The 24,082-nt window shown below is 41.1% G+C and overlaps 2 protein-coding genes across 6 annotated transcripts in view; one reads left to right on the top strand and one right to left on the bottom strand.

Moving 5' to 3' along the window:
• LOC139625887 (adhesion G protein-coupled receptor D2) overlaps window positions 1-24,082 on the top strand; it is a 108,404-nt gene that overhangs the window by 80,315 nt on the left and 4,007 nt on the right. For 3 of the 5 annotated variants that reach the window (XM_071485946.1, XM_071485948.1, XM_071485944.1), the window contains one exon: window positions 6,254-7,395. In XM_071485946.1, the coding sequence (XP_071342047.1) occupies window positions 6,254-6,391 (138 nt within the window). In that variant the 3' untranslated portion in view covers window positions 6,392-7,395. Of the gene's footprint in view, window positions 1-6,253; window positions 7,396-24,082 lie in introns of those variants that run through there. The other 2 variants (XR_011692030.1, XM_071485945.1) reach the window with 1 other exon arrangement.
• The window catches only part of nr5a2 (nuclear receptor subfamily 5, group A, member 2), a 69,102-nt gene continuing 53,622 nt past the window's right edge, over window positions 8,603-24,082 (bottom strand). The window contains exon 7 of the mRNA XM_071485949.1: window positions 8,603-10,697. Coding sequence (XP_071342050.1) covers window positions 10,450-10,697 — 248 coding nt within the window. The 3' untranslated portion in view covers window positions 8,603-10,449. The remainder of the gene's footprint in view (window positions 10,698-24,082) is intronic.

The following is a 24,082-nucleotide window of genomic DNA, read 5'->3' as shown; positions in this document are numbered from 1 at the left end:
AAAACTGCTCATTTTGTCCTGCTGTCCCCAGCTGAGTAGTGAAACAGGCAAAATGACCACAGGCTAGTTAGCTTGTTGACGTATTATACCTTAAAATGTTTTAAATGATTGTGCTATAATAAGGGAGAACTACTTCACCAGCACAATGCTCAGTGCTGAGTCATCTGTGGTATAGTTTTAGGGTGTGAGGAGTTTTAGGCAGCTGCTTTAAATGGAGGTGGAAGGCCTTTCAGTAGTTTGGGAATTTAGTCAGATTGAAACAATGACCATGGTCGGGAATCTAAAGAGACAAAACAAAACAGACACGGAAATTTAGGGCTGGGGCTTGCGGTGTGGATTGCAGCTGCCACAGGAACCAGGATCGGGCACTATATTGAGGTAAAGCCCACACAAAGTCTGTGCACCCAGATCTTCTTCCTGTTCGCCCTTCCAACCAGAGAGCACAGAACCACAGTAATCAAATGCTCACATGATTAATCATCTAGTAGGTGAGAGGTAAAAACAGTGATTCACTGGGGTGGATTCGGCTCTTGTCAGGTTGAGGTTGATGGTGATGAGAGTCAGGCTTTCCCCTGTTACTGTTACACATCCTGGCAGAGTCACACATCCAAGCAGATGGTGATGGGATGTTCCCCAAAGATCTTCCCTGGGGCCCATATTCTCCTTTTTCATAGCTATGTTGAAGTCTGTGATGTTCATTTATAGGAGCCTCTGTTACAGTGTTATTGCAGCCCCTGGCAAAGCACCCAACCTCTTTAGAGTCCTCAGTAGCTTACAGAAACTGTTGGTGTCCCAGGAGAGGGACGGCAGACTAAATAATCCAGTCAAGTTTCCCATCACAGTGACAACGTGCGAGCAGCTGTTTGCATCTGAAGACCTGCCAGCAATTGTCCATGGCGCTCTGAAGCAGAGTAGGAAAGAAAGGAGCGTGGAGGGAGGGAAAGATGAAAGGAAAGTTTTCTCTCCGCTTGATTCAGGCCTCTTAAGGGTTTTGATATTGATCTCACCAACAGACCTGCAGATGTATGTGTACAGACACGTGCACAAGCACTTACATCCATCTGTGGACACACATATACACGTTAGCAGAGACACACACTGACACACACTAAATTGAAGCTGAATCTTTTGTTTCTGTCATAGGTATGGCATGCAGTACACTCAAGGATATACAGCATTTGATTTAAGATGCAAATGCATTGGTTTATTTGTTTTGTTACATTTAATGTAGCACTTCCTAGTAAAAAAAAAACAACAAAAAAGCTTAGCAATGTAAACAAACAGCAATGTTAAAGACAGTTTTCAAGTAAAGACAGTTCAGTGAAAACTCTTACATTAAGGCCAGCCGGGTGTTTTAAATCAGGCTGTACATCACTTCCTTCAGCATCTGGTTGAAATTGAACAGGACCTTGATGGAAAGCATTCAGTCTTTAGTAAAAGCAGTGCTGGCCTGCTACTTTTGTTTGACACTGGACATGACTCTCATCTCAGTCGTGCAAATGTCACTGTTTGCTCAAAAGGCATTGTTAAGAGTCTCCATGTTTACTTGTATCTAGTCCCATGTGCTATATACTGTAGGCCGATGTAGATATAAATAGCTGCTTATATGTGCACATAGTACATGTTGGCAGCGTGAAAGGCCAGTGTGTGTGTGTGCGTGTGTGTGCGTGCGTGCGTGCGTGCAAGAGATTGGTGATGGTCCTGTTCTGTGTTGGTTCCTGAGCTTTCAGCAGTAGGTCACAGCTCAAGGCTGCCGGTGGTCCTGTCAGATTGAAAATGTTCTGGTTTTATGTGATGGAGTCTGAGGCTGCTACCCTGCCTCATTTCATGCTGCTGGCTACACATTTTACTGTATGTCTGTCAACTTTAGCACGAATGAACACACGCAGACCACAGAAAGTATTATGGCCGTTTCACTTTTTCACATTGTTCTTTGTTAAGGGCGAATGGAGATAAATTTGTTTCAATCTTAAGTCTGTTGAATAAGTGAAAGTTTCCCAGTATATTCAGAAACCAGTATGTGTGCATGTGCGTTTACACTTTGTATTAATTACATTGTTGTGACACTAATCTGACATCTGGAGACAGAAATTTGGTCTCCATAATGGTATCCAATTGTTTCAGGGTTAGTGTTTAGTTTAAGATGTAGGACTTGAATTAAGACAAGGTTAGGTTTAAGTTGTGGTTGGGCATATAGCAGCCTTCAGTAATAAAACCTCTGTACAATTTTATCGCATTGAGCACCTGTATGAACTTTTGTAGAGAAACATTGTGTAAGTTGTGTTGTTGGCAACAGAAACCATTAAGGCAAAAAATAAGCATAACTACTTTTAACGTAGGCCTATGCTTTGATGATCTATCGATTTGATTCTATCTATTTTCAGGTCTCAAGAGCCTCTTTTTTTTGTTGTTGTAAACACTTGGTGTAAAGTCGCGAGCTTTGTGAGAGGTAAATAAGTAAGCAAGTAATGGCAGTGTGTGGGTGTCCTGATGCCAATAGCCTTCATTTCTGAGTGGAAGACAGTCTAATAGTCTGCATTCTTTACTAGGAAAAGGTCATGAGAGAAATGATTAATTTTATGTTTCCTGGAGTAATAACAGCAATTTCTAAGGAATGAACAGAAGCAGAATTTGGAGGTTTTGCTAGTTCAAAAAAATGTACACCAAGTATAAGCAACTGTCCAGGGACTGGAATATGAATAAGAAACTTAAAACCAGTAAACTGTCATGGCACATAGTGACTCAAGCATTCACACTGCAGATATTTATCATCAGTTTGTTGGCAAATCAGAATCCGAATCAGTTTTATTACATTTTTATTCAAATGAAAGATTACTTCAAGTAACAACCAGTTTTTTCAGCCTCCTCTTACTTAAAGTTGTTTCAAAGTTTTTATTTTTGTCTCTGTTTCCAGAACAATGGAAGTCAAATCAAAACTATAATTATTCTTTTGGATTTATTTCATAGGAAGACATTCTCTTCACCCAGGGCTCTGTAGCTGACGAACAGTGTCGTGACATTCAGGTTGTCATGTTATTACAGACGCCACAGACCTCTTTCTTTGTCGCTCCCATAAAGCACTCTTTGTGACACTGTCGAAGCAAAGGTCAAGATTCCACGTGTACTCAGGCATTTACCTTCGCCACTTGGCTGAGGTCTGGCAAGATTAATTCTTTGTGTCTTGCTGTCTCTCTATGTGCCAGGTTCATCCTTCTTACAATGGAGCCGAGCAAACACTGGAGAAAGATGTGCGCCTGAAAGTGTGTGTGTTTGTGTGTGTGTGTGTTTTTAAAAGACATTGGTGCAACCGTTTTAACAGGGCGACTGTTTGAATTAGATGTTCTAACCCCCCGCTTGCTAAATGGATTTCTGAAGTGGCTGTAGTTGGAGGCTTTCAATCGGATGCAACCTTGAGTCCTTTTTTATGTGAGCTCTGTAGGATTTAAGTGCCGGTATAACATGAGCACGACTGAATGCATGCTCCTCATTTTTTGAAATTGAAAAATCTCCGAAGGCTCTCCCCATTGTGCAGGCAATTAATGGAATGCTGGCAGCGAGGTTCAGGTGCTTAAAAGTTGTATTTTTTTTCTCTCTCTCGCTCTCTTTTTAATGACTAATAAAGGATAATCATCGTGGAAAAAAACATCATAATGCTGTAGGCTTCCTCTTTATGCACAATGATGTATAATGCATGCTTTGAAATGAAACAGCAGCGGCCTTCGAACCATTCCATCTCCAAACCTTAGTGTATTTGTTTTGCATGCCACAGTGAGGCTTTTGCATAACAATAGTCAGTTTTCCCATTAACAATGCTTGCCTATTAATTTGATCTTTACATTTTTAAAGTTTGTCCATCAGGCCGCCAAACAATGGGTCCCCCAGTCGCTGTTTGGTGTAAGTGATTAGAAAGTTGGCTAATTGCCTCTCTGAAGAGTTGTTGCTGTTTCTCTTTAGCCTCCCTGTTCTTCTGCTGTGAACCTCCACCAGTTACAGCACTGAAACAGATGAATAAAGCATTTTATTCATCAATGAAATTAAATAAGTTTTCTCCTTTATTTTGGAGATTATTTACAAACCAGTTTTAGACAACCATTTTCGTGTAACACATACCTTGATATATATGACGCGAAATATAAATAAAATGGTTGTCACTGGGAAATAGATTTTAATTATAGACTTAATGAATTTAGACAGCACGTACAGTAAAGGATGTCTTTAAATATGCGTATCTGTTAGAAAGTCACTGGTTGGTGTGGTAGATGATCCTTACTGATGAATCCACCAAAGACGAGTTTTGCCACCATGTGGTGCTGGCTGGGTGTTCATTTTACTTGGACTGGCTGTGCTTTTCTCAGGCCTCTGGAGCCCGCAGGCCTGCCTGAAGTTGGACTGAATACCAAACTGGCTTATTCCAGCATTCAGTTGCACCTTTTCTTGCAATCTTGGAACACTTCCAAAAGCTTTTGTTTTTTCTTCTGCCCTCAGTCTCTTTCTCTTTGACTGTGCTTTGACAGTGCAGGGAAACGTACAAACACATCTCAGTAAACACGAGTGATGTGGTTCCAGAGTTTAAAAGCTTCAACACTGGCAGACACAACTTGGGGCTGTTTGTGTGACGGAAAGGAAAACTTGTTTAGAAACTGACAGCACTGCATCTCTGTGTGTGCGTGTGTGTGTGCGTGCGTGTGTGTGTGTGTGTGTGTGAAAAAAACTGTTTATGTGTGTTTATGTTGCTTTTGGCAAGTTATTCATTTGTGTTTTTTTCTTTTTTCTTGCTCTCTGTGTGGTTATCTTTTGAGTTGGTCGGTTTGGAGCTGATGTCCACCTTCGGGGATGCGCATAGCATGCATTTCTGAGTATTTTCACCTGAGGCTGCACTTGTTAGAGTCTGTGGATAAATGTATATACATTATTTATACAAATTCAGGGCGAGTGAAAGCAGGTTTAACACATTTACAGACAGGAGGCCAGGCACTGCAAGCCAAGCTCCAAGTGAGGATTGCAATGCTGTGCGCTGGGGATCGAGCTGGCCGCTTGCCCGTCTGTGACCAGCATCCTTAATGCTGCACGAGAGCACTGCTAACATTATCATCACCACTTCAGCAGTTGAATGATCCCTAATATTAAGTGCCTCATGGAATAAAAAAAAAAAAGATGAATAGATTGTCATAAGTTTGGTGTATATGTTAAAGAGACACTTAAGCAGCCCATTCACTGTTATTGCTGGATTTTCTTTTTCTGAAAATCTAAAGATGTAGAAAAGTTGTAGCACAGAGACAATGTCCGCAGTTTTTGCTGCGCAATGGTTGACAGTATTGTTGCACCAAAAGAGACAACTATTAAACAACTTGTTTATTTTAGAAGGAATGTACATGTTTCATGTCATGTCTTGTGTAATGGAAGATACAAGAAAATAATAAAAGCCATTCTTCATTTGTCAGCTGATTCCATGTATTTGCACAGAACTGTACCTGTTTCGCAAGTGAAAATGACATCGTGATCGCAGAATTGTGTTTCAATGAGTAATGGAACACCAACATTTGTGCCTTTGAAGGTTGTGGGATTAGTGACGTCAGAAGTAGAAATGTTTTAATACCAAGTAGTTTTAAATATAGGCCTCGAGCTCAGTTGATGACCTGAAGTTAGGATAATTGACTCGACATTAATTGAGGGTTTGATTTAAAACATTATATATAATTGTTGGAAATGGTTTGATATTCCATCAACTAATAATAAAGACTTGTTGCAAATATTGTAAGTGAAGCAGTCTGACAGCAAAGCTGAAACAAAAGATGAAAATTCGGATGAATACTGTGTGCAGCCATGAGTCAATTTACTAAAGCTCAATGTGATACACAGTACTAATACTTTTACTGAAACTATACTAATATAGAAACACTGACATACAGAAACCTCACTGAATCGTGAAGAAAGTGTTTGTATGTTTAAAGACAGTAAAAAGTCAGACTTCAGACTTTTTAAAAAGGGAGGTTTTTTTTAAAGATGTTTGGAGTCATGACCAAATTCAGTGACAGAATGAGCTTCAGTAAAACCTATGAAACACAACAATTACAAATACTGTACACTGTAATTCAGCTTCCTCCTCATTTGAAGTGGGAAATGTCCCCTGTCTTCTCCCTAATATACCAGTGTATTTTATGACCTTACTCTTTCGTTACCACAGTGTAAATAAATATTGTTTTGCTAAAATGACTTGACGCTTACCACTTACCCATCCCCTTCTTCTATCCAGGAGCCTCCTCCCTCAGAAGTGGATGCCTTGTCGGGTGGTTGTAGTCTTCACGTCCCCATGGAGCTGGAGTTTGCAACTTCCTGTTTCCCTCGCAGCCCTTCAACTCAAAAAAGCTACGGCCTTGTCTACGTTGACTGACCTGGTTGGTGTGATGGTGATTGTAATTTCATATTGTGATTAGTATTTTGAATGAGTTATTCTTTTTATTATAAGCTAATTTTTCTTTAAGTCTTTAATTTTCTGTCACCTATGATTATTTTGGAGGCACAGGAATATTTAGTACATGAATGTTGTGCTCCTTAATACTAATTGTAAGTATTATCAGTGATCTCGGACTCATTCTGCTTTAACACTTATTTTAAGATGTGCAGGATAATAATGTAAGCTAAATACTTCAAATATCATTTTAATCTAAAGTTAAATTCCAAGTTGTCAATTAGTTTTTGCATTGGTTAAATTTGTATGTTGTATGATACACGTGAATACTATCTTTCATGGCTTTTCTTGCCATAAATGTGATCGTGAAAACATTATATTGTCCAGTTAAGTGTGGTAGTACTGCAGTTTGTTACATAAGCTGAGTAGTGGGGTGTCCTCTTAACCTCTTATTAGTGTAAGATACACATCATGTAACTCCAGTGTCCCTGGTTTGATTCAGGCAGGGACCTTTATTTCATGTCATCCCCTCTCTCACCCTGTTTTTCCCTCTCCTGTCAAATTATCAAATAAAGGCCAGACTGGCATGAAGAAATTAGGATCAAAAGAACAACAGATTTATAATTCTGTATATAGTTTTTGATTCTTCCCATGGACTTTGTATGGAAGAGAATGTACTGTGTCCGCACTGATTTAAAAATACATTGAAAGCCCTTTTCCTTACATTAATCATCCTGTGCTGATGCTGGTCACGACAAGACAAAAAGTATGTCCCAAACAGTTGGAGAAAACTATTCTTTGAATTTTCCTTCCACCACAGATACAGGACAGAATTGGAACTGACTTTTTTTCTCTATTAAACAATGTTTCCAAATCAGCTGGGAATTAATCTCCTATTCTCACAAGGTGCTGTATTATAATGCTATCTTGGGATGTTTGAGTGCCTATTCATTGTTTCCCACAAATAAAAACAAAAGACCTGGACAGCTCTAGTGTGCAGAGGAAGCGAGAATCTGGTGTTATAAGCATAATAATTATTTATTGAAATATGAGGAAAATTTCAATTAGCCTCAGAGAGACACTCCCAGGACCAGGTAGTGAAGTGATGGGGGCAGTCAGAATGTCAGCGGGAGGGGCAAAGACAAGCAGAGAAGCAGAAAAGGAAAATAGCATACTGATGAATTGTGTATCCATGTGTTGACAAAGTACATGAGCATGTGAATGCACAAAGGTAGCCATTGTTGAAGTCCTTGTTAAAGCATCTATCCTGCATAAGGGTCTGTCTTGAGAGTTACTCTTAATCTATAGATTGGTATGCTGTAAAACGAACAGCTGGATTTCAGACCATGCCTTGTAACTTCCGACTGCTGAAGTGACAGAAAACTGTTTCTCTAAGCTTTTACTAAAAGAGCGGGGCTTAAGATGTGTTATTACAAACATGCAGTAAACATAAGGATGTCTGCAATGACCACATTAGTCACTATTGCCTGCATGTGGTGTTCACCTGGAGGTTTATAGGAAGTCCAAGGCGTCTGCAGAGCCTGAACTCAGAATTTTAGAAAGTGGGTGGTTAAAGATTGTCTGATCAGTAGACGCAGTTAATGAGGATATCACATAGTGAAGCCCGGGATCAGAATCAGCTCACAGACTCAGGATTTAAGTGAATCTTCTGTACATTAAACATGCCGTTGAAAGACTTTTGGTCATTCTATGACATAATTAGCAAAATCCAAAGGTATACAGAGAAACACTACAGGTTGTTGTGGGAGGCAAGTGTTGGGGACGTTTTGAAAAAAACAGTAACAACAACTAGTGTACATGTGAAGAACTCCACATTAGGATAATTTAGGCGGCCATGTTTAAAGAAAACAAGAAAAAGCCAGCTTTGTTCATTTTGGACACAATACTAGAAGTCAGAGCTCAAAGGGGAAAGATGCAGTCTTTGGTATAAGAGCAAACCGGACAGAACAATGATGCAGGTTGAAACTCAATAAGAAAAACTCATGTGGCACAAATATCTTTCACACCTACTCGCTTAAATACAATACTCTTCAATGTACAGACTTGCATAAACATTTAAAAGACAAAGAAACTGTGGTGTTTTTTTCTTTTCTTTTTTTTTTTTTTTGAAAGTTCATTACTTTTGCTGCAGACCTGCATCTGAGAAGTACTTGTGGAAACAAAACAAGAACATGCTACAGTAAACAAATTTATTCTGGCGCGGACACCTCACGTCATGTAACACAAGATGGAAACCCAGAGACGCAATAAATTATCTTCATTATTAAGCGTAACCAGTGACATACTGTACATCAAAAAGGGTAAAAGCACTGTAAAAAAAAAAAAAAAGTCTACAAAAAGGTTGAACGTGAAATGGAACCCTTACACAGCAACGTTTAAGAAACAAATGTTTTGAATGCCAGCAGACACAGATAGAAATTAATATTTTAAGTGTGATTCCTTTTTGATTTTAGTGTCTCACGACATAATTTAAGTACTGCTCAAAACAAATAAAAAATAAAACACTGTACACGCATCAAAGAAAGCAAACCAGAGGGATCTTTTTTTTTTTTCATTTAGTTGATTTCATTTTTTAGGAAATCATTGCTTTGCAATTTATGCTTCATCACAGTTCTCTCCCATATGACCACATGAATGTAAACACCTGTTGAATTATTCTTTTTTAAATTTTTTACAACATTAATACTTTATATATATATTTGTACATATTTTCATTCACATCTGCACGGTTAGCTAGCATGGTAATGAAATAAGGCAAGACTCACATAACTGTGACATCACAAATCTTTTTTTTTTTTTTTTCTTTTATAATACTGATTATTAAGGTATTTGTAATTTCCTTCTTCTGTTCTGCAGCAGGCTTTGGTCTTTCCGGACAAAGGCAGGGTCGATCCTTCTCCGTCTCCAGAATTACACTTTGTTTTGTTCCAGTTTTAATGAAATCATGAAAAGGGAAGGTGTTTTTTTTTGGTTTTTTTTTTTTTTTTTGGCAGGAAAAAGGGGCTATAAATACAATTGTCTCAGCTGACATTATTAACTGAATTTATTTAACACTGGTCTTTCTGAGGTACATAGTTTAAGATGATCTGGGGAGGTGGAATAAGAAAGGGGAACCACAAGGTGACCATGACTAGCAAATGACTTCCATTACAACAGCAAAAAAAGACACTGTATTTTTCTTCTTATTGGCCTGTTTATCATTTTGTTCATTAAAGAATGTTCAGTTTTTAGACCTATTTTTTCACTGTCAGTTTTCCCTTTTCAGTCAGGTCAAGCTGCCGTGGCAAAAAAACAAAACAAAAACAAAAACAAACAAACGTGATGGTAGGTAAGAGTCTCTGGCCCAGTTTGTCTTTACAGTACCAACAACAGCTTAAAGCCGGTTTCCGTGAGAGAGCACGCCGGAGGATGAGTGACCAAAATGAGCCACTGCTCCAGTCACAGAGCTGTCTGAAAGATGGGCGGTGTTGCTCAGCTTCCTTTCTCAGCACAAAAAGCCTCTCAGTGTCACCAGTGCTAAAACACTCAAGGGTTGTTAATTCTTTAAGTTGCAGCCTGCCAGTCTTGATAGTCTGTGCCCGTGCAGACGATTAGATACCATCTCATAGTGTCAAACGCAGCGTTTGTTTCAAGTGTTCTTCTTTTTTCCTTTCAATAGTGTCTTTTTCTGTGTGGTTGAGGACAAGCGGCTTTTCTTTCAGACTTTTTTTTTTTGTTAGGTTTTTTTTTTTTTTTTTTTTGGTGTTTTGGGGTTTTTTTTGTTTTTTTTCCTAGACTAAAGGGATTCATAAGCTGTCTTTCTGCACATTATCAGTCTCAGTGGGGCATGTGTGTGTTTGTCCAAATCTGTACTTCAAGTTGTAACTTGAACATCAGCGTGAGTTCAGTATAAACAAGAGTTTGTAACACACTCTGCCCTCCATCCTCTAGGTCATCACACAGCCAAGTCTGAGCTGGAGGTTCATTATTTGAATGTCAGGATGTCCACACAGCTGCATTATGGGTAGCATAGTCCTCTCCTAAGCTCTCTTGGCGTGTAGCATTTCGATAAGCAGGTTGTTGCAGGGCACGTCGCCGTTGAGGTGTTTGTAGTAAAGGTATTCTTCGGCCTGCAGGCTGATGGCTCGGATCTCAGGCAGCCGGAGGAGCAGCTGACCAAACTTGTCTGTTTGCTGCGGGTAGTTGCACATGACGTAGTCCAGCAGTGCTGCATTGACCTGCTCCTGGACACTTTCTACAAGGTGGAAGTTCTCCAGATTCTTCACATCTACAGGAAGAAGCAAGAGAAAGGTTAGATAAGTTGATGTTTTACCAATCTCTGTGGGGCATGTATGAGGACAGGCAATGACAATTACAATCATGTCTAAATAGTGGAAAAATATAGAAACCCCCAGTTCTCACTAAACACTAGAATTTTAAGACAGGGCAGTTTTATAGTGTCATAGGATCCTAAATCTGGAAAGAAATCAAGGGGTCATAGTGGTTTATATTGCAGACACACAGTAATTACTATTCTCATTTATCAGGGGACAGTGTTACAAGTTGAATTCTTTGGTTGGGGCTCCTTTTTTGCTTTAAAGAGGACTTCAAAATGCACCGCATGACGAAATATTCCTCCCCCCTCCTCCTCCTTTTTTCCTCTGAATCGTCTCTTGAGACTGTGATGTAGAGGGAATCAGGTAAAGGCGAAAAAAGGTTCTCCTCCTGAGAGACTCATTCCCCAGGAGTCAATGAATTATGTAGGGCAGAGTTAGAGTCATGTTCACGCCACAGCTGCTCCTTAACCCAACGCCTTCGCCATCCTATTTATCATAACAAAACGGAATGTGTTGTTATTATTACTGAAAGGGGCCAAGGATGATATATTTTTTAAATTTATTAAAAAGCATCAATCTTCTGAAAAATAGTTAAAACTCAAACTGAAGAGTGCAATAAAAGTGCAGGAATTCCTCCTGGTGGGAAGTGTTTTTTCACACTATTAATTCTTTGTGAAAAATGCATTTGCATCTTTCCAAAATCCTACCTTTCTGCGCAGCTATAAGCACTTTTCCTTGACAATAATAAGCTCACTGGGGGTTTGAGCAGATTATTGCAAGACAAGACAAAAATTTGCTAAATGGATAATGGTGAACCAGAGCACCATGTGTACTTGTCATGATTATGAAGCGCAGGGCTGCAGAATATTTAATCAGATAGCTCTGTGTGTGTGTGTGTGTGTGAGTGAATGTGTGTGTGTGATCTTTTATTAATTTGTTTGACCCCAGGTTGAGTGTGCTCACAGTGGACTAATGTGGAGCGACAGAGTCCCTGTGTCTAGTTCTCGCACACACAGACACTAATCCATGGAAATACACACAATATTTCTCTTTTACACAGTACCCCTGTCCTACACACACACACACACACACACACAGACCCCATCCACCCACCCAGAACATTAGGAGGAAGGAGGGGGAGATAAATCAGCAGCTAATGAGGTCTAGAGAATGAGAAGCAGGTCCTTCAAGGCACTTCCATCTATGATGCACTCTACCATGCTATTACAATCTGTTTGCATGTGTGTGTGTCTGTCTACTCTTGTGTTGCCTGTGTATGTATGTGTGTGTGTGTGTGTGTGTGTTTGTGTGAGTTGGACTAGTGTTTAGCGTGTGCGTGCTCACCCTGACCTCTGGGTGACACGGCGGGGGGCTAAATAAGGCCAAGAGGAGGGCAGGAAAAGGGAGAGGGGGTGTGTCCTGTGACAAAGGAGCCTCCAAACAAACATGACATGTGCTTTTTCCTGCTGCCACTCAGCTGCCTGACCCCCTATCAGACTCCTGAACCAGCTTTCACACCACCAACCCCACTGAGAAGCATTAATATAGCCTTACATAAGCTAACTCAGTAGAGCATGGGCTTTAATCTTCAACACACAGACGTCCTACGCAGGTCAGCAACAGCAAGGGGGGGGGGAAAAAAGGCTTGTTTTCATCCGCACATGAAACGTTGCAAAGGAAAGTTTCTGAGTTGCTCAGAAAAGTTGTGAAGAATGTGTCGCTGATGAGTCCACATCCCCCCACTGCACCTCCCCTCATCTCTAATGTTTCAAATGTATTCAGATTTGTCATATTTATTAAGTCTACTGTTCCTGTAAATGCTGTGTCAAAGCACATTCTGAGGGGAAATACTCACTGCTTTGTTGAGCCTAAATACGTTCTGTGTACTGACTAAAAAGTGACCAGAGCAACATATTGAAAAGTCTCAATTGTTAAAAGCTGGAATTCAATGCTTGGTCAGATTCTTAGACATGGTGACTTAATCTTTAATCAGATATGTAAATTAGAGGGAAAAAAATCCTGCTTTTAGACTATATTTGATTTATGCAAGCTTGCATTCAGCATATATTTTGTTAAATAAAAACAAAACAATAGGGTCATAATGTGTTTATATTCCCCATGTTAAGTAAGCATCAAGGCATCGTCTGTTGGCAATGTCCAGCTCTAGCTCTGTCAATTCTGTTGGCCTAAAAGGAGTCAAATTGAACTGTATTGAGTCTAAATATGTAATTCTTGATTTGTAGAATTTGTTTCATCCAAAAAAAAAAAAAAAAAAAGATATGACCTTAGTGATATCTACACCCCTGGTGCTTTCTAATAAATCCAATAACTTGTTTGAATACAATATCTGTTGGTGAGCAGCATAATTTCAGCCATCAAGTCATTATAGAGCAACACTGTCCAACCGTAGTGTGATTGAAAACTGGACATAGATTACAGGGCAAAAGCTGCAAATTCAAGGCCAAAGAAAAAACTGAACATTGATTAGATTGTGTAAGGGGAATAAAGTTTTGAATTTAAAACAGCAAAATTCTGTCTTGCACGGTATCCATTATACAGTAGAGAGTGAGGCTGTGCAAAGGTGGTTTTGCAAATGTACTTTTTTCGCATGAGTAATATTTAGTGTCTAATTATTTTAATATGAAGTAATATGAGTAAGGATGAAGTGTTTTCTGCAGCACAGGCGCTGTCGATAGCAAACATCTCGTGCTGCTTAATAATCAGTTCAGGGATGTGAGAGCTTCCTCCCAATTTTGATTTGGTTAAATGTGCAGATACATGACAAGGTGAGGCCCGGATCACAGCAAAAAACGTGTGAGGTGTTGCCATGGTTTCTCAGAAAGATTTGTCTGTGAGCGTGTGTGTCTGTGTGAGCGTGTGTGGAGGGGGGGGGGACTAGAGAATTAGTACCCAATGTCTCTGTCAAGCTAATTAGGGGAAAGTGAGGCAAAAAAGACAGCATTTTAATTGCTAATTATTACCAGAGCCCCTTTTGAAAAAATAATGAATCAGGGCTTCCAAAAAAAGAAAAAAGAAAAAGCACAAATGACAATAGCTTGAAATCTACTCCCGACTGCAAAAGCCAAGTGAAGAACTGGACAAAAAAAAACAAAAAAAAAAACACTCAGGTTGGAGAGGATTTTTTTCTTCATTTTGTGGCTAATCAAATTAGACAAGTGGACTGATTATAATTTACTGATCATTCGACAGCAGGAGAGGGGTGTGCAGGGAGAGAAAAGAGTGGGAAATAAAAAAGAACAAACAAAATAAACAATTGATTAATGACTCCCAGACAGTGTCAGGTTGGAGTATTAAGCATGATAAGCGCTCTCTCCTCTTCCTTCAATGCCCCCAATCCCCCCTCCTCTCTCTCACTCTCTCTCTCTCTCTCTGTCTTGTGCGCTCTCTTTCTCTCTACATCTCATCGTTCAGTCACTGTGGGACTAATTATCAACTTTTTTTCACATAAAACAGCCACAGTTCGTTGCAGCGCCGCGTCCGAATACTCAAATGGAAACCCTGAGGTCCCGCGGAATACATTGTTTCATTTGACGGGCGATCATGCTGAAGCCAGCGACCTAATGCAAAAGTATGCACACGTACACAAGCACATACACACACACACATACAGATTTATCCTCTCTTTCACAGAACCCCTGAAATCACCGCTGTGCTTTTTAATTAGACTGGATCTGTTCTGTGCTGTGTGAGAGTGTGTGTGTCCGCATATGTTTTTACACTCTTTGACCACCCCTTACAATCAACCTGCTCCAGGGACATACACACACACACGAACACGATCATACACAGCATTTAGACACTCACTCATGCAAATGCTCACTCTGTTATTTCACTCTTATCTCAATGATGCCTCACAGAGTGGATGTAGAGTGGTGAGAAAAAAAATTAAAAACATCACTTGGTGTCAAAGTTCACTGGTCATTGCAAAAGCAAGCAGGCATCACTTTGATTATGGCTGTAGGAAGCCAAAGAGGTGGAAAAACACTGCACTGTACACTAAGGCAGTGAGGTAACAGAGTGTAGTTGTGTAAGACCTGATGCGTCCATATCAGCACATAGTGAAAACGAACATCTGCTTAAACAAAGGCAAAAATTTCAAATGCAGAAAAATTATTTCTCATTTGCCACATGAAGAGTTTAGTTTTATTTGCTCAGATTTAGCCACGTAGGTAACACTTTACTTTAACCTCCTTGTTTTTGCATTTGTATAAACATGTATTGGCAACAGCTGTAACTCCTTCTCTGGACACCCGTTAGTGGAAAGAAGAGTATAAACAGATAATCAATGACAATGTATTAAAACACTGTTGTAATAATCTAAAATATGTCTTCATTCGAGAAGTGATAGTTGTTGGTGAAGTAAAGTGTTTTCATCCTGTAAACCAACTTTTGGGATAAAGTAGTATTACGTTTCAGGGTTTTAGGCAAGTTTTGCTCTTGTTTAATGAAAAATATGGAAAAAAAATGTAACATACAGATCTTATTGGGAATTCACCTAACCTGTGACCTCTCCCCACTCCACACAATCTTGCTATTTCCATGTAAAACCAACACCAGCTTCCAGTTGTGTCCTCTTAATACAAGACACTACTCTAAGGGGAACGGTTATACATGGCAAAATAACACCATGTTTTCTCACCATTACAGTTTTACTGCCACAATCAATAAAAGCTCTCAGTCACATGCTGCCAATTCACTCTGCCTTTCAAACTTCACAGCACATGTTTCCTGCTGGGTCCAAAAACAACACATAAAACTCCTGGGTCATAAACGGTTATTGAGTCAAGTGCTGTCAGTAAACTTGGCCAATTAAACGTGAGTGAAAGACAAACTGGTCACTTCCTGTATGGGCGGGAACCAGGGGCTCGCCTCTTCCAATAGGGACTTTCATGGGCGTTTATACAAGCCTATCAAAGCTGAAGCACCTTTTACTACAGCAGCGGTGCTTCAAAGACCAAGGAGTTGAACCTGCATCTAGGCTAAGTCCTCTTTATTGCACCCTACTGGATTGTTATCAAGTCAACACTGTTCACCTCTATTTTACTCCTGATTAATCTGCCTCGGCTCCAATCAGGGACAGGGGCGTTGAAAGAAGAGAACCCAATAACCTTTAACTATGAAAGGACCAAGTGAGGACAAAGGACTTATTGCCTACGACAAGCAACATGTAGAGATCCGTGTTCGTTGGGAGAAAATGTCTGTGTGTTGGTGTGTGTGAGTGTTAGGGCAGCTAAGGCAAGCAAAGCAAATAAGGTTCATGGGGCAAGGGGCAATGGCCGCCCGGTTAATGGTATGACTTGAGTAGGCTGTTATCTAAGTTATGGTGCACTGTCCAAATATGTAAGCTTGGATTTGTATTGGCAACAAGTAACATGCTGCCATTTTTACCCCCATTTTACACTCACACGACCATAAAGTCATGAAGTATCCAAACACACACATTGCAGCTACACCTATAGTCACCTGAGCTCCCATCAAAACACTCCACTGACAACATTTCACGTGGAAGTGTGTGTTTTTGTTGGGTTTTTTTCCCTCTACAGGAGGCTCTGCTTCCCCATTAGAGTAACAGTCCTTGTTTCCCTGCTCCCTGGAGCTCTCAGCTTCCTTGTTTTCCTCCAAATCCCATTTGGGGAATTCCCCTTCTCCCATATGATGCCCCCACGTTAAAGACGTGGAAAAAGATGGGGGTAAAACTGGAGTTGTATACGTCTTCACATCTAATGGGGGTTCCTTAAGACTTGATACACCATAGGCTAACAGAATAACAAGCATCATAAATATCCTATCACAGGATACAAGAAGAGCAAGACAGGGGAAATACTCAAAAAAAAAACTACAGAGCTACACATGACATATTGCCCTGTTCAAAGGCAGAAGAGATTATTTAAAACGGTGGTGTTGCACACATTTGTACGCACAAAAAGTGCCAGAAATAGTTGTGTAAATAATGAAAAAAAGAGGTGGAGAGAAAGAGAAGTTCAAACCCTGCTTACTTTCTCATCTAGGTAATCATGTGCTGTGGGTGGGCTTGTCAGATTGTCAGTTTCATAAAGTCACAGTGGGGGCTAGAGGTTTCAGATGCTGTTCAAGGCCATGGATAAGATGAGGTTAGGTCAGGGTTAAATGCCTCATCCAGATTCTTGTTTTGATATGACAGTAATTCTTTTCATTTTGTTATGAATTAGGGTTAAATGTCATTTAAGCATTTGCGTACTTTGCGTAATGCCTCTCCACAACATCATTTATATCTTTATTATAAGATACACCCAATACTGCGTGGCCCCAGCTTGGCAAACTTAATGGATTGAAAGGATCTCAGGAAGGAATCTTTTGCACTCATTAACTCTTTGGCTCATTTAACAAAAGGCTCATTAATCTATGAACAGTGACCCCTCATCTTGAAAAGTGACCCTTTATTTCACCAGCATACAGTAACATACTGTAGTTACATGCCCTCAAGCTAACATAGAGCCCATGTCCAGAGGCCAAATATCCTCTGCGCTAACAATGCATAATAATACCTGTCTCACACTTCCTGAAAGCAGGCCACCAATGGGGACAGACTATTGTCAGCATGTCAGAATAAAGCAAGAAGGCTCAATTTCAACTCATCAAACCCTCCCTTCAGCTGCTCAGAGGGCCAGAATTAAGCAGGTACGGTGCAGTTGGGGATATATTAAGTCAAATCTAAACCTCTGCCGACAACTATCGCCATTGTTGTTAAGCTAAACAGATAGCGGCTGGTTCAGTTCTGTCGCCCAAGGACGGGTCGGCGGGCTCGGTGGGGAGGGGGGGGGTAGCTTTGGAAAGAGGTCGAGAGATATTGAGAGGAAGGGAAAAGTGCCTTAGGTCTGATAAAATAAACAAGAGAAAAGGCGCTCTGAGCAGGAAGGAGACAAGCTTCTCTCATTGCCTATGCTGGCTGGAAGGTGCTGGGGATTTATCCTGAGGTGAAGTGGAAAACAAATTTACATCATGTATCAGTTGGTCCTGTCTTTGGCTGCGTTATTGTGGACTTTGAGGTCTTCAACAGATGGGCACATGCAGCCACAGAAGTTATTATCAGTGGCAAGTCCAGACTTTCTGACATAGAACGGCATGTATGATTTTTTGTTGTTTTTTTTACATTTCTTTGCTTTTTGATAGTTTAATAACAACAATTATAATAAATTAAATGAAGAAAATCCCTTCATGTCATTTATCCAGCAAAATATTTTCCTGTTCCAGGATTGGTTTCAAATACTTGAATATCTTTATCTTTTCAAATGTTCATTGGACAAAATAACTAATCTAAGGTAAAGATGGACATGTTCTAGACTAAATGATTAATCAGTTAGTTAAAATAATATTCACTAGATTAACTGATAATGAAAATAAGCTTTGGTTGCATCTCTTAATGGACTGAAAGTAAGTCAGGCTGCACAGCCTGTGGTTTGAGATAACCCAGCCACCTAACAGTTTGTTGTAGGCAAAAATATCAATATTATATCAAAAAAGTTTTTGTTTGCTATTTCAGTAATTTTTTTGTCTGTATTGTGGCTTAAAAAAATTTTGTCAGCCAGCCTAATTACTACCTTTCATTTCTGACAAGCAGTGGACTCACTGGGATAAAAATCATATTGCTGGGGAGAAAAAAAATCACATTGTCTCAGCATTATGAAAATCCATTTGCCAGAGGGATACTGAGAGACTTGAATCAGCAATGAAGCTAGTGCTTAGTCCTCTGTGGTCCCTCTAGTCCTCCACCCTCCTTTTCATATTGCCCCCTTCTTTAGCCCCCCTGGAGGCGGAACCAAATGCCTTTCAATGAGTTGACCTCGGACAATGTGGTGCACCCACAGGTCCCTGCTCTCTCACCTTCTTAATGCTGTCTGGATTGTACGAACAGTTAACCCCCCCCCCCAACCACCACAGCAGCTCCTAGTCAAGCAGCCATACACGGCTAATGACACTAACACATGACTGACAGACGTGTATCTAACGGACAACGCTGCAGACAAAAAAGTCACTGTGTTTGGTCTAATCTGTGGAAACGATCTATGGAGCAGTGAAAGGGGGAAATGAAAATTTGAATGAATCAGAAATCAATATGGCTGTACCTGGGAGGTGACTCCCCAGGCTCCTCTAGATTTCACCACTCACTTCTTTGTACCTGTCAGCAACAGTAGGAGCAGGCGCAGCATATAATGCGTGTGTGTTGTTGCTGTGTCCGTCTGTCTGTACCAACGCATGCATGTGAACCTCGTTTACATTCAGTGCACTTTTGAACCCCTTGGCTAATTACACACGGGGTTTGTTTGGTGGTGGAGGGAGGGCGTGGGGAATGAAGGGGCATGTCAACCTTTCTTGTTTATGATAAAGTGACAGAAAATCATTGGGGGGTCAAGTACATCCCTCCAACCCTCCACTGCCCTGAAAACTCCTGCAGCAGTGCAGAAGGTACCTGGTGTGGGAAGCCTCCCCTTTAATGAGACCATTAAAGGCCCCGTCTCCCCGTCAATAGATTTCTCTCATTCTTTCTCTGACAAATTTGAATTAATAATTCAGCGCCAAGCGCCTGGGGATGTATATTTTCAGCATGAAAGACAGTTAATCCATAGCGTCATTTTCCCCCTCCCTCCCCTTCTCTCTCACTCCTTTCTCCTGCACTCTCTCCCTTCTCCTTCGGCCCACTCTCATTTGATGATGGGAGCCAGCAGGTAGAGTGCTGACTAAAGAGAGAGTGCGCCGCGTGTTTTCCACACCTTCATTTAACTTCTTTGTTCTCTGTGTGATTTTTGTCCCCTGTCATGTGACAAGTGGAGTCAACTTAAGTGCAAATTGGGGTTTAATTTATTCAAAAGTATTGGATGTTCTCTCCTCCCCCTCAGGGCTAATGTAAGATGGCATGTTTGCACACTGCCTCTCAAAGCTGGACTTGATTTAGGGAGCTGGGGCTTTACTGGATGCTTCTACTGCGCCAAATGTCAGGACTTTCAAATGCACAATACGAGGAAATTAGAGGAAATGAGCAATTTTGAGGATAAACCACAGAAACGCTTGTTTAATGAAAAGATGTTGTGGAGTGTGTTTGTCTGTGGTTGTGGGTGTCTGTTTGTGTTCTGCACCCACTGTGGTTTGAGAGTTTCACCAGTTTTATTGAAAGAATTTTCAGAGAGAAAATAGACCTGTTACAGTGTGTGTGTGCGTCCTCTATTACATATTTGGAGCACTTTCTGGCTGCATGTATTTCCAAAAACAACAAAATATGAGGAGAAAGAACAATTAAAGATCCTGGACTTTTACTCTGCTGAGGATTCATATTCATTGGAGAGTAGTTTGACCAATTAGTAAAGGAACTGCTGAACAAAACCAGTTGAAACAGATTAGTTAGCTGTTATTACAGGCAGGATTTTGTTTATGGAAAATGCTGCTGTAATGCTTCATTTTAAGGTTGATGTGTTCACTGTCTGTGTGTCAGACAGGACATTTTCATTACTGAGCACTGTAAGAATTAACAGGCTAACAGTGTAACATCAACAGTAGCAATGGATATCAGTGCCAGGTGGCACTAAAGTACATTTATGCACTACAGCAGCTTGCACATGCCCAGAGTTGCCGTGACAAGTGCCTGATAGCGCCCAGGAATATTCCTTACTTTACTTAGCATTATTTTCTGATGATATATGGGTTTGTACTGTAGGTTTGTGTGTGAAGAGGGGGCTGATTGATTCATGCCCTCCTGTGTTTCAACATGTGTTGGCTCCCTGACCCTTGTTTCCAACATTTGCCAGCAGCTCTGAAGGTTTCCATTGCACTATGATGGTTTTGTTAAATGCAGTACAAGGCATAGCTGTGCCCAAAGTGTGTGTGTGTGTCTGTGTGTGTGCAAGACAGTGGACTCACAGGGCTTTGTTGCTTAAAATATCCTCTAGGACAAGAGTGAAGAGACAAGAAAGGAGCTGTGATGGTTCAGGAGTGGGGGTGTGGGGTCACAGGGTGGGTGGGGGCTCAATGCAGAGAGAGAGAGAGAGAGAGAGATAGAGAGAGAGAGAGAGAAAGCGAGACAGGGTGGGAGAACAAGAGACGGCGAGCCAGAGCACCTGTTGGATCATCTGTGCTTTAAAACGTTTAATCACTGTCTCTGGTTACGGACACACACGCCACAGCATGCACACACATCACCTTAAAGCTCCGCTGTTCTCTTCCCTGCCAGAAGTATCTTGTAACCACATTGTCCAAAGACGCACACACACACATACACAGAGAGAGGGAGGGAGAGAGAGAGAGAGAGGCTCAAAGAGCAAGGGGAATAGGGTGTATAATCTTATAGCAGCCACCTGACTACCATATAGCTTACCACCACCATAGTTGAAGCACATGTCTCTGCACTGTACACATTTCACACAGGAACACAATGGCTGACAGTCCACATGCCAGGCAGTACTGTCATTCCACCGAGCTCCATTTGTGATATCGGGGTGGTAGGTGAATGTAGAGGATTATTTTTACTTCTTCTCTAATCGTCAGGTTTTTTTGGGGGGGGTTTTTCCACGTGGAGGCTCAATGTTGCAAGGGTACAGTCAGTCAGATACCAGTGACAAATAATGAGTTTTTTTCCCTTTGCTATTTGACAAAAATAGACCATATTTTACAGACTTTGTTTCTGCTTTTCAACATTTTTGAACAACAAAGAGATTAATTAAGTCTTTTCAAACAGCTTTGTGCGTCACCACCACCTTTCATCTTGCTCAAGCATTACAGCTCTGAGTTCATGTGTCTTACATTTTCCATAAAGTAATGATTGTCCAATGATTAACACTAATGACACATCATGAGCTGTCACTGCCATAAACTTCTTATCATAAAAGTTTGTCTTTGCCATGGAATTGACAGTGACAGCACCAATACTGTAGCTCCTATTGAGACACAGGTTGAAGGAGTGGAGTGCTGCCATTCACATTTACAACCTGACAAATGATTGACAGGGTGGGTGTGTAAAGCGGGTTCCATCTGATTACATTTATATTTATATTTTTGAACATTTGACCCACGATACACTTAAAGACTGAAGGGCCACAACATCACCCTATGGCCTAGATCCTATGGTGTGTGTGCGTTTACGCAAGTGTCTATCTCTGTGTGTGAATGTGTGTTACATCACATACATTATACATGTGTTACATGTATAATTACTTGATGTATGTATGCTATATCTGTACGTGGATGTGGAGAATAATATGCATGCATGTGTTTTTGTGTCTTTGCTTCATGGAGTGCATAGGAGCAAGAAAAAGAAAGAAAAAAAAAACAAGAAAGAGTGATCACTGGTTGAGACAGATCCATAGGGAGGGTTGTGTAACTCTTTGCTGCTGTTTGTATGTAATGTTTAAGTAAGGTCGAGGCAGGCGGTCTGATCAATACGCTGCATGACTGTGGCAGTTGTTCTTTTCCTGCTGTCATGCACCACTGCAAAAAAATACCCACAGTTTTCATCTTGCAGCAGTGTTGTAAATCCGTGGCCTGCAGGTGAAACATTGATGCGTTTTCGACTGCAATAATCAGTGCAGATTTGTTGGCACCTTGTCTTTCTTAGTTTACCATGCTCTTGAGATGATGCTCAACAACTAAAGAAAATTATCACAATATTTGAAACTCATATGCTAACATATTAATTAACGAATAGACTGTATCATCTAACATGAAAAAACTTCACTATAGTTTATACAGACACTCTGACGCCACTTGGGTCATTGTGATAACAGTAGTAGTTGCGTGACATAGAATAAAAGTAAATAAGTCATCTAAAGAAATTATTAGAATGTATGAAATCACAGCCAGGGACTAGATGATCTCCAGTCAACAAATCATTCAAATCAAGAGTGGGATTTTCTGCAGCACTCCAATGTATGCACAATGTCTTCTCCAAATCTGTTTTCCTCGACTAATGTGAGCTTGTTCTCCACAGGGCCCCGGTTAGCCCAGGCCTGTCCTCCCTACCCCAAACAGACATCCCTCAGCCTTTAATTGGAGAGGAGTAGCTACCTAGCTAGCACAGCACTGGGACCTGAGTTGAGGCCACTGAGAATGCATTAGCATTAGCATTGCAGCGGACTGACCTGTACATAATGATAACCTCAAGCTCTGGCCGCTGGGAGCAGCCCCTGCTCACACACACACACACACACACACACACACACATACACAAATGCACACCGATACACACTCCCTGCCCCTGTCTTCCACACGCAGTCACGAAAACAAGCAAGTGTAATGCAGCCCCAGCGGTGGGCTGCTCCACTATCGGGGGGAGGGGGGGCGGCAGGATCAGTTGCCGCCGTTCGGCTGAAAAGTGTGTGTAATGAACTTGAGTTCCATTGATCGGGACTGAGAGTACAGAACCGGGGGCTGTTTGTCCCAGAAGGGCTACCATACTGCTGCTCGGTAGCCCCTCATAAATGTTTGAGAGGCCTCAGCCACTCTAGATCCACGCTACCTGGGTTTAGATTCTCTGTTACAACACACACATACACACACACACACACACACACACACACACACACACACACACACACACCTAGGTTGATGCTGATGATGGATGGATGGATGGATGGCCAGTCGGTGCTGGTGGTTGAGGGGATCGATCGTTATTTGATGACATTTAGGTGTACTGTATGTGTGTGTTTTTGTGGACGCTGGAGGTGTTCAAAGAGATTTGAGAAAAGTGCAGATGTTTGCCACTTTGTATTTGTGGGAAAATCTATTCCACGTGAGAATTTCAGATAAAAACTTCCCTGTCTGTCTTACATTCTTCCTTTTAAGTTTCTGTCCAGGCACAGAGGCTGCTGTTTGCAAGCAAGTGCTAATTTGTTCGGCGAGCTATACCTTCCTATGCTGTACCCCTAATCTCCAAAGCCCTCCACTGGCCCCTGAAAGCCCCCCATATGCTCCACACATGATTGATATTACTGCAGATATCACTTAGAAAACACCTGACGTGCAAGGCGGACCGTCCGCGCCTCCTTTTGACTGCTAAGTATCAGCTGACGGGAGGTCCTCTGCGTTATGCAGCCGGTAATAAAAGTTGAGCATTGATTTTCTGTAGCTGCTTGTAACTGTTAATGTTGAGACATCAATAGCCAAAGCAAAGCGCTGGTGCCTTAATAGGAGACCGAGAGCGTGTAGGGTGCGAGCAGAGGCTGACTCTAAATCACAGAATCTATCCCTGCCGATCGATAGGACAGTAACTGCAAGTGTCCCTCTGCTTTCCTAATGTTTTATAATAAACTGACAGCCTGTAATAAGGCCAAGGGAGAGGGAGACTGAGAGGGAG

This window comes from Trachinotus anak, unplaced genomic scaffold (genome assembly GCF_046630095.1).
Source record: "Trachinotus anak isolate AG129_WGS33_773 ecotype Australia unplaced genomic scaffold, CSIRO_AGI_Tana_v1 ptg000010l, whole genome shotgun sequence".
In the NCBI taxonomy this organism is placed as follows: domain Eukaryota; kingdom Metazoa; phylum Chordata; class Actinopteri; order Carangiformes; family Carangidae; genus Trachinotus; species Trachinotus anak.
This window is presented reverse-complemented; position numbering and strand designations above follow the sequence as displayed.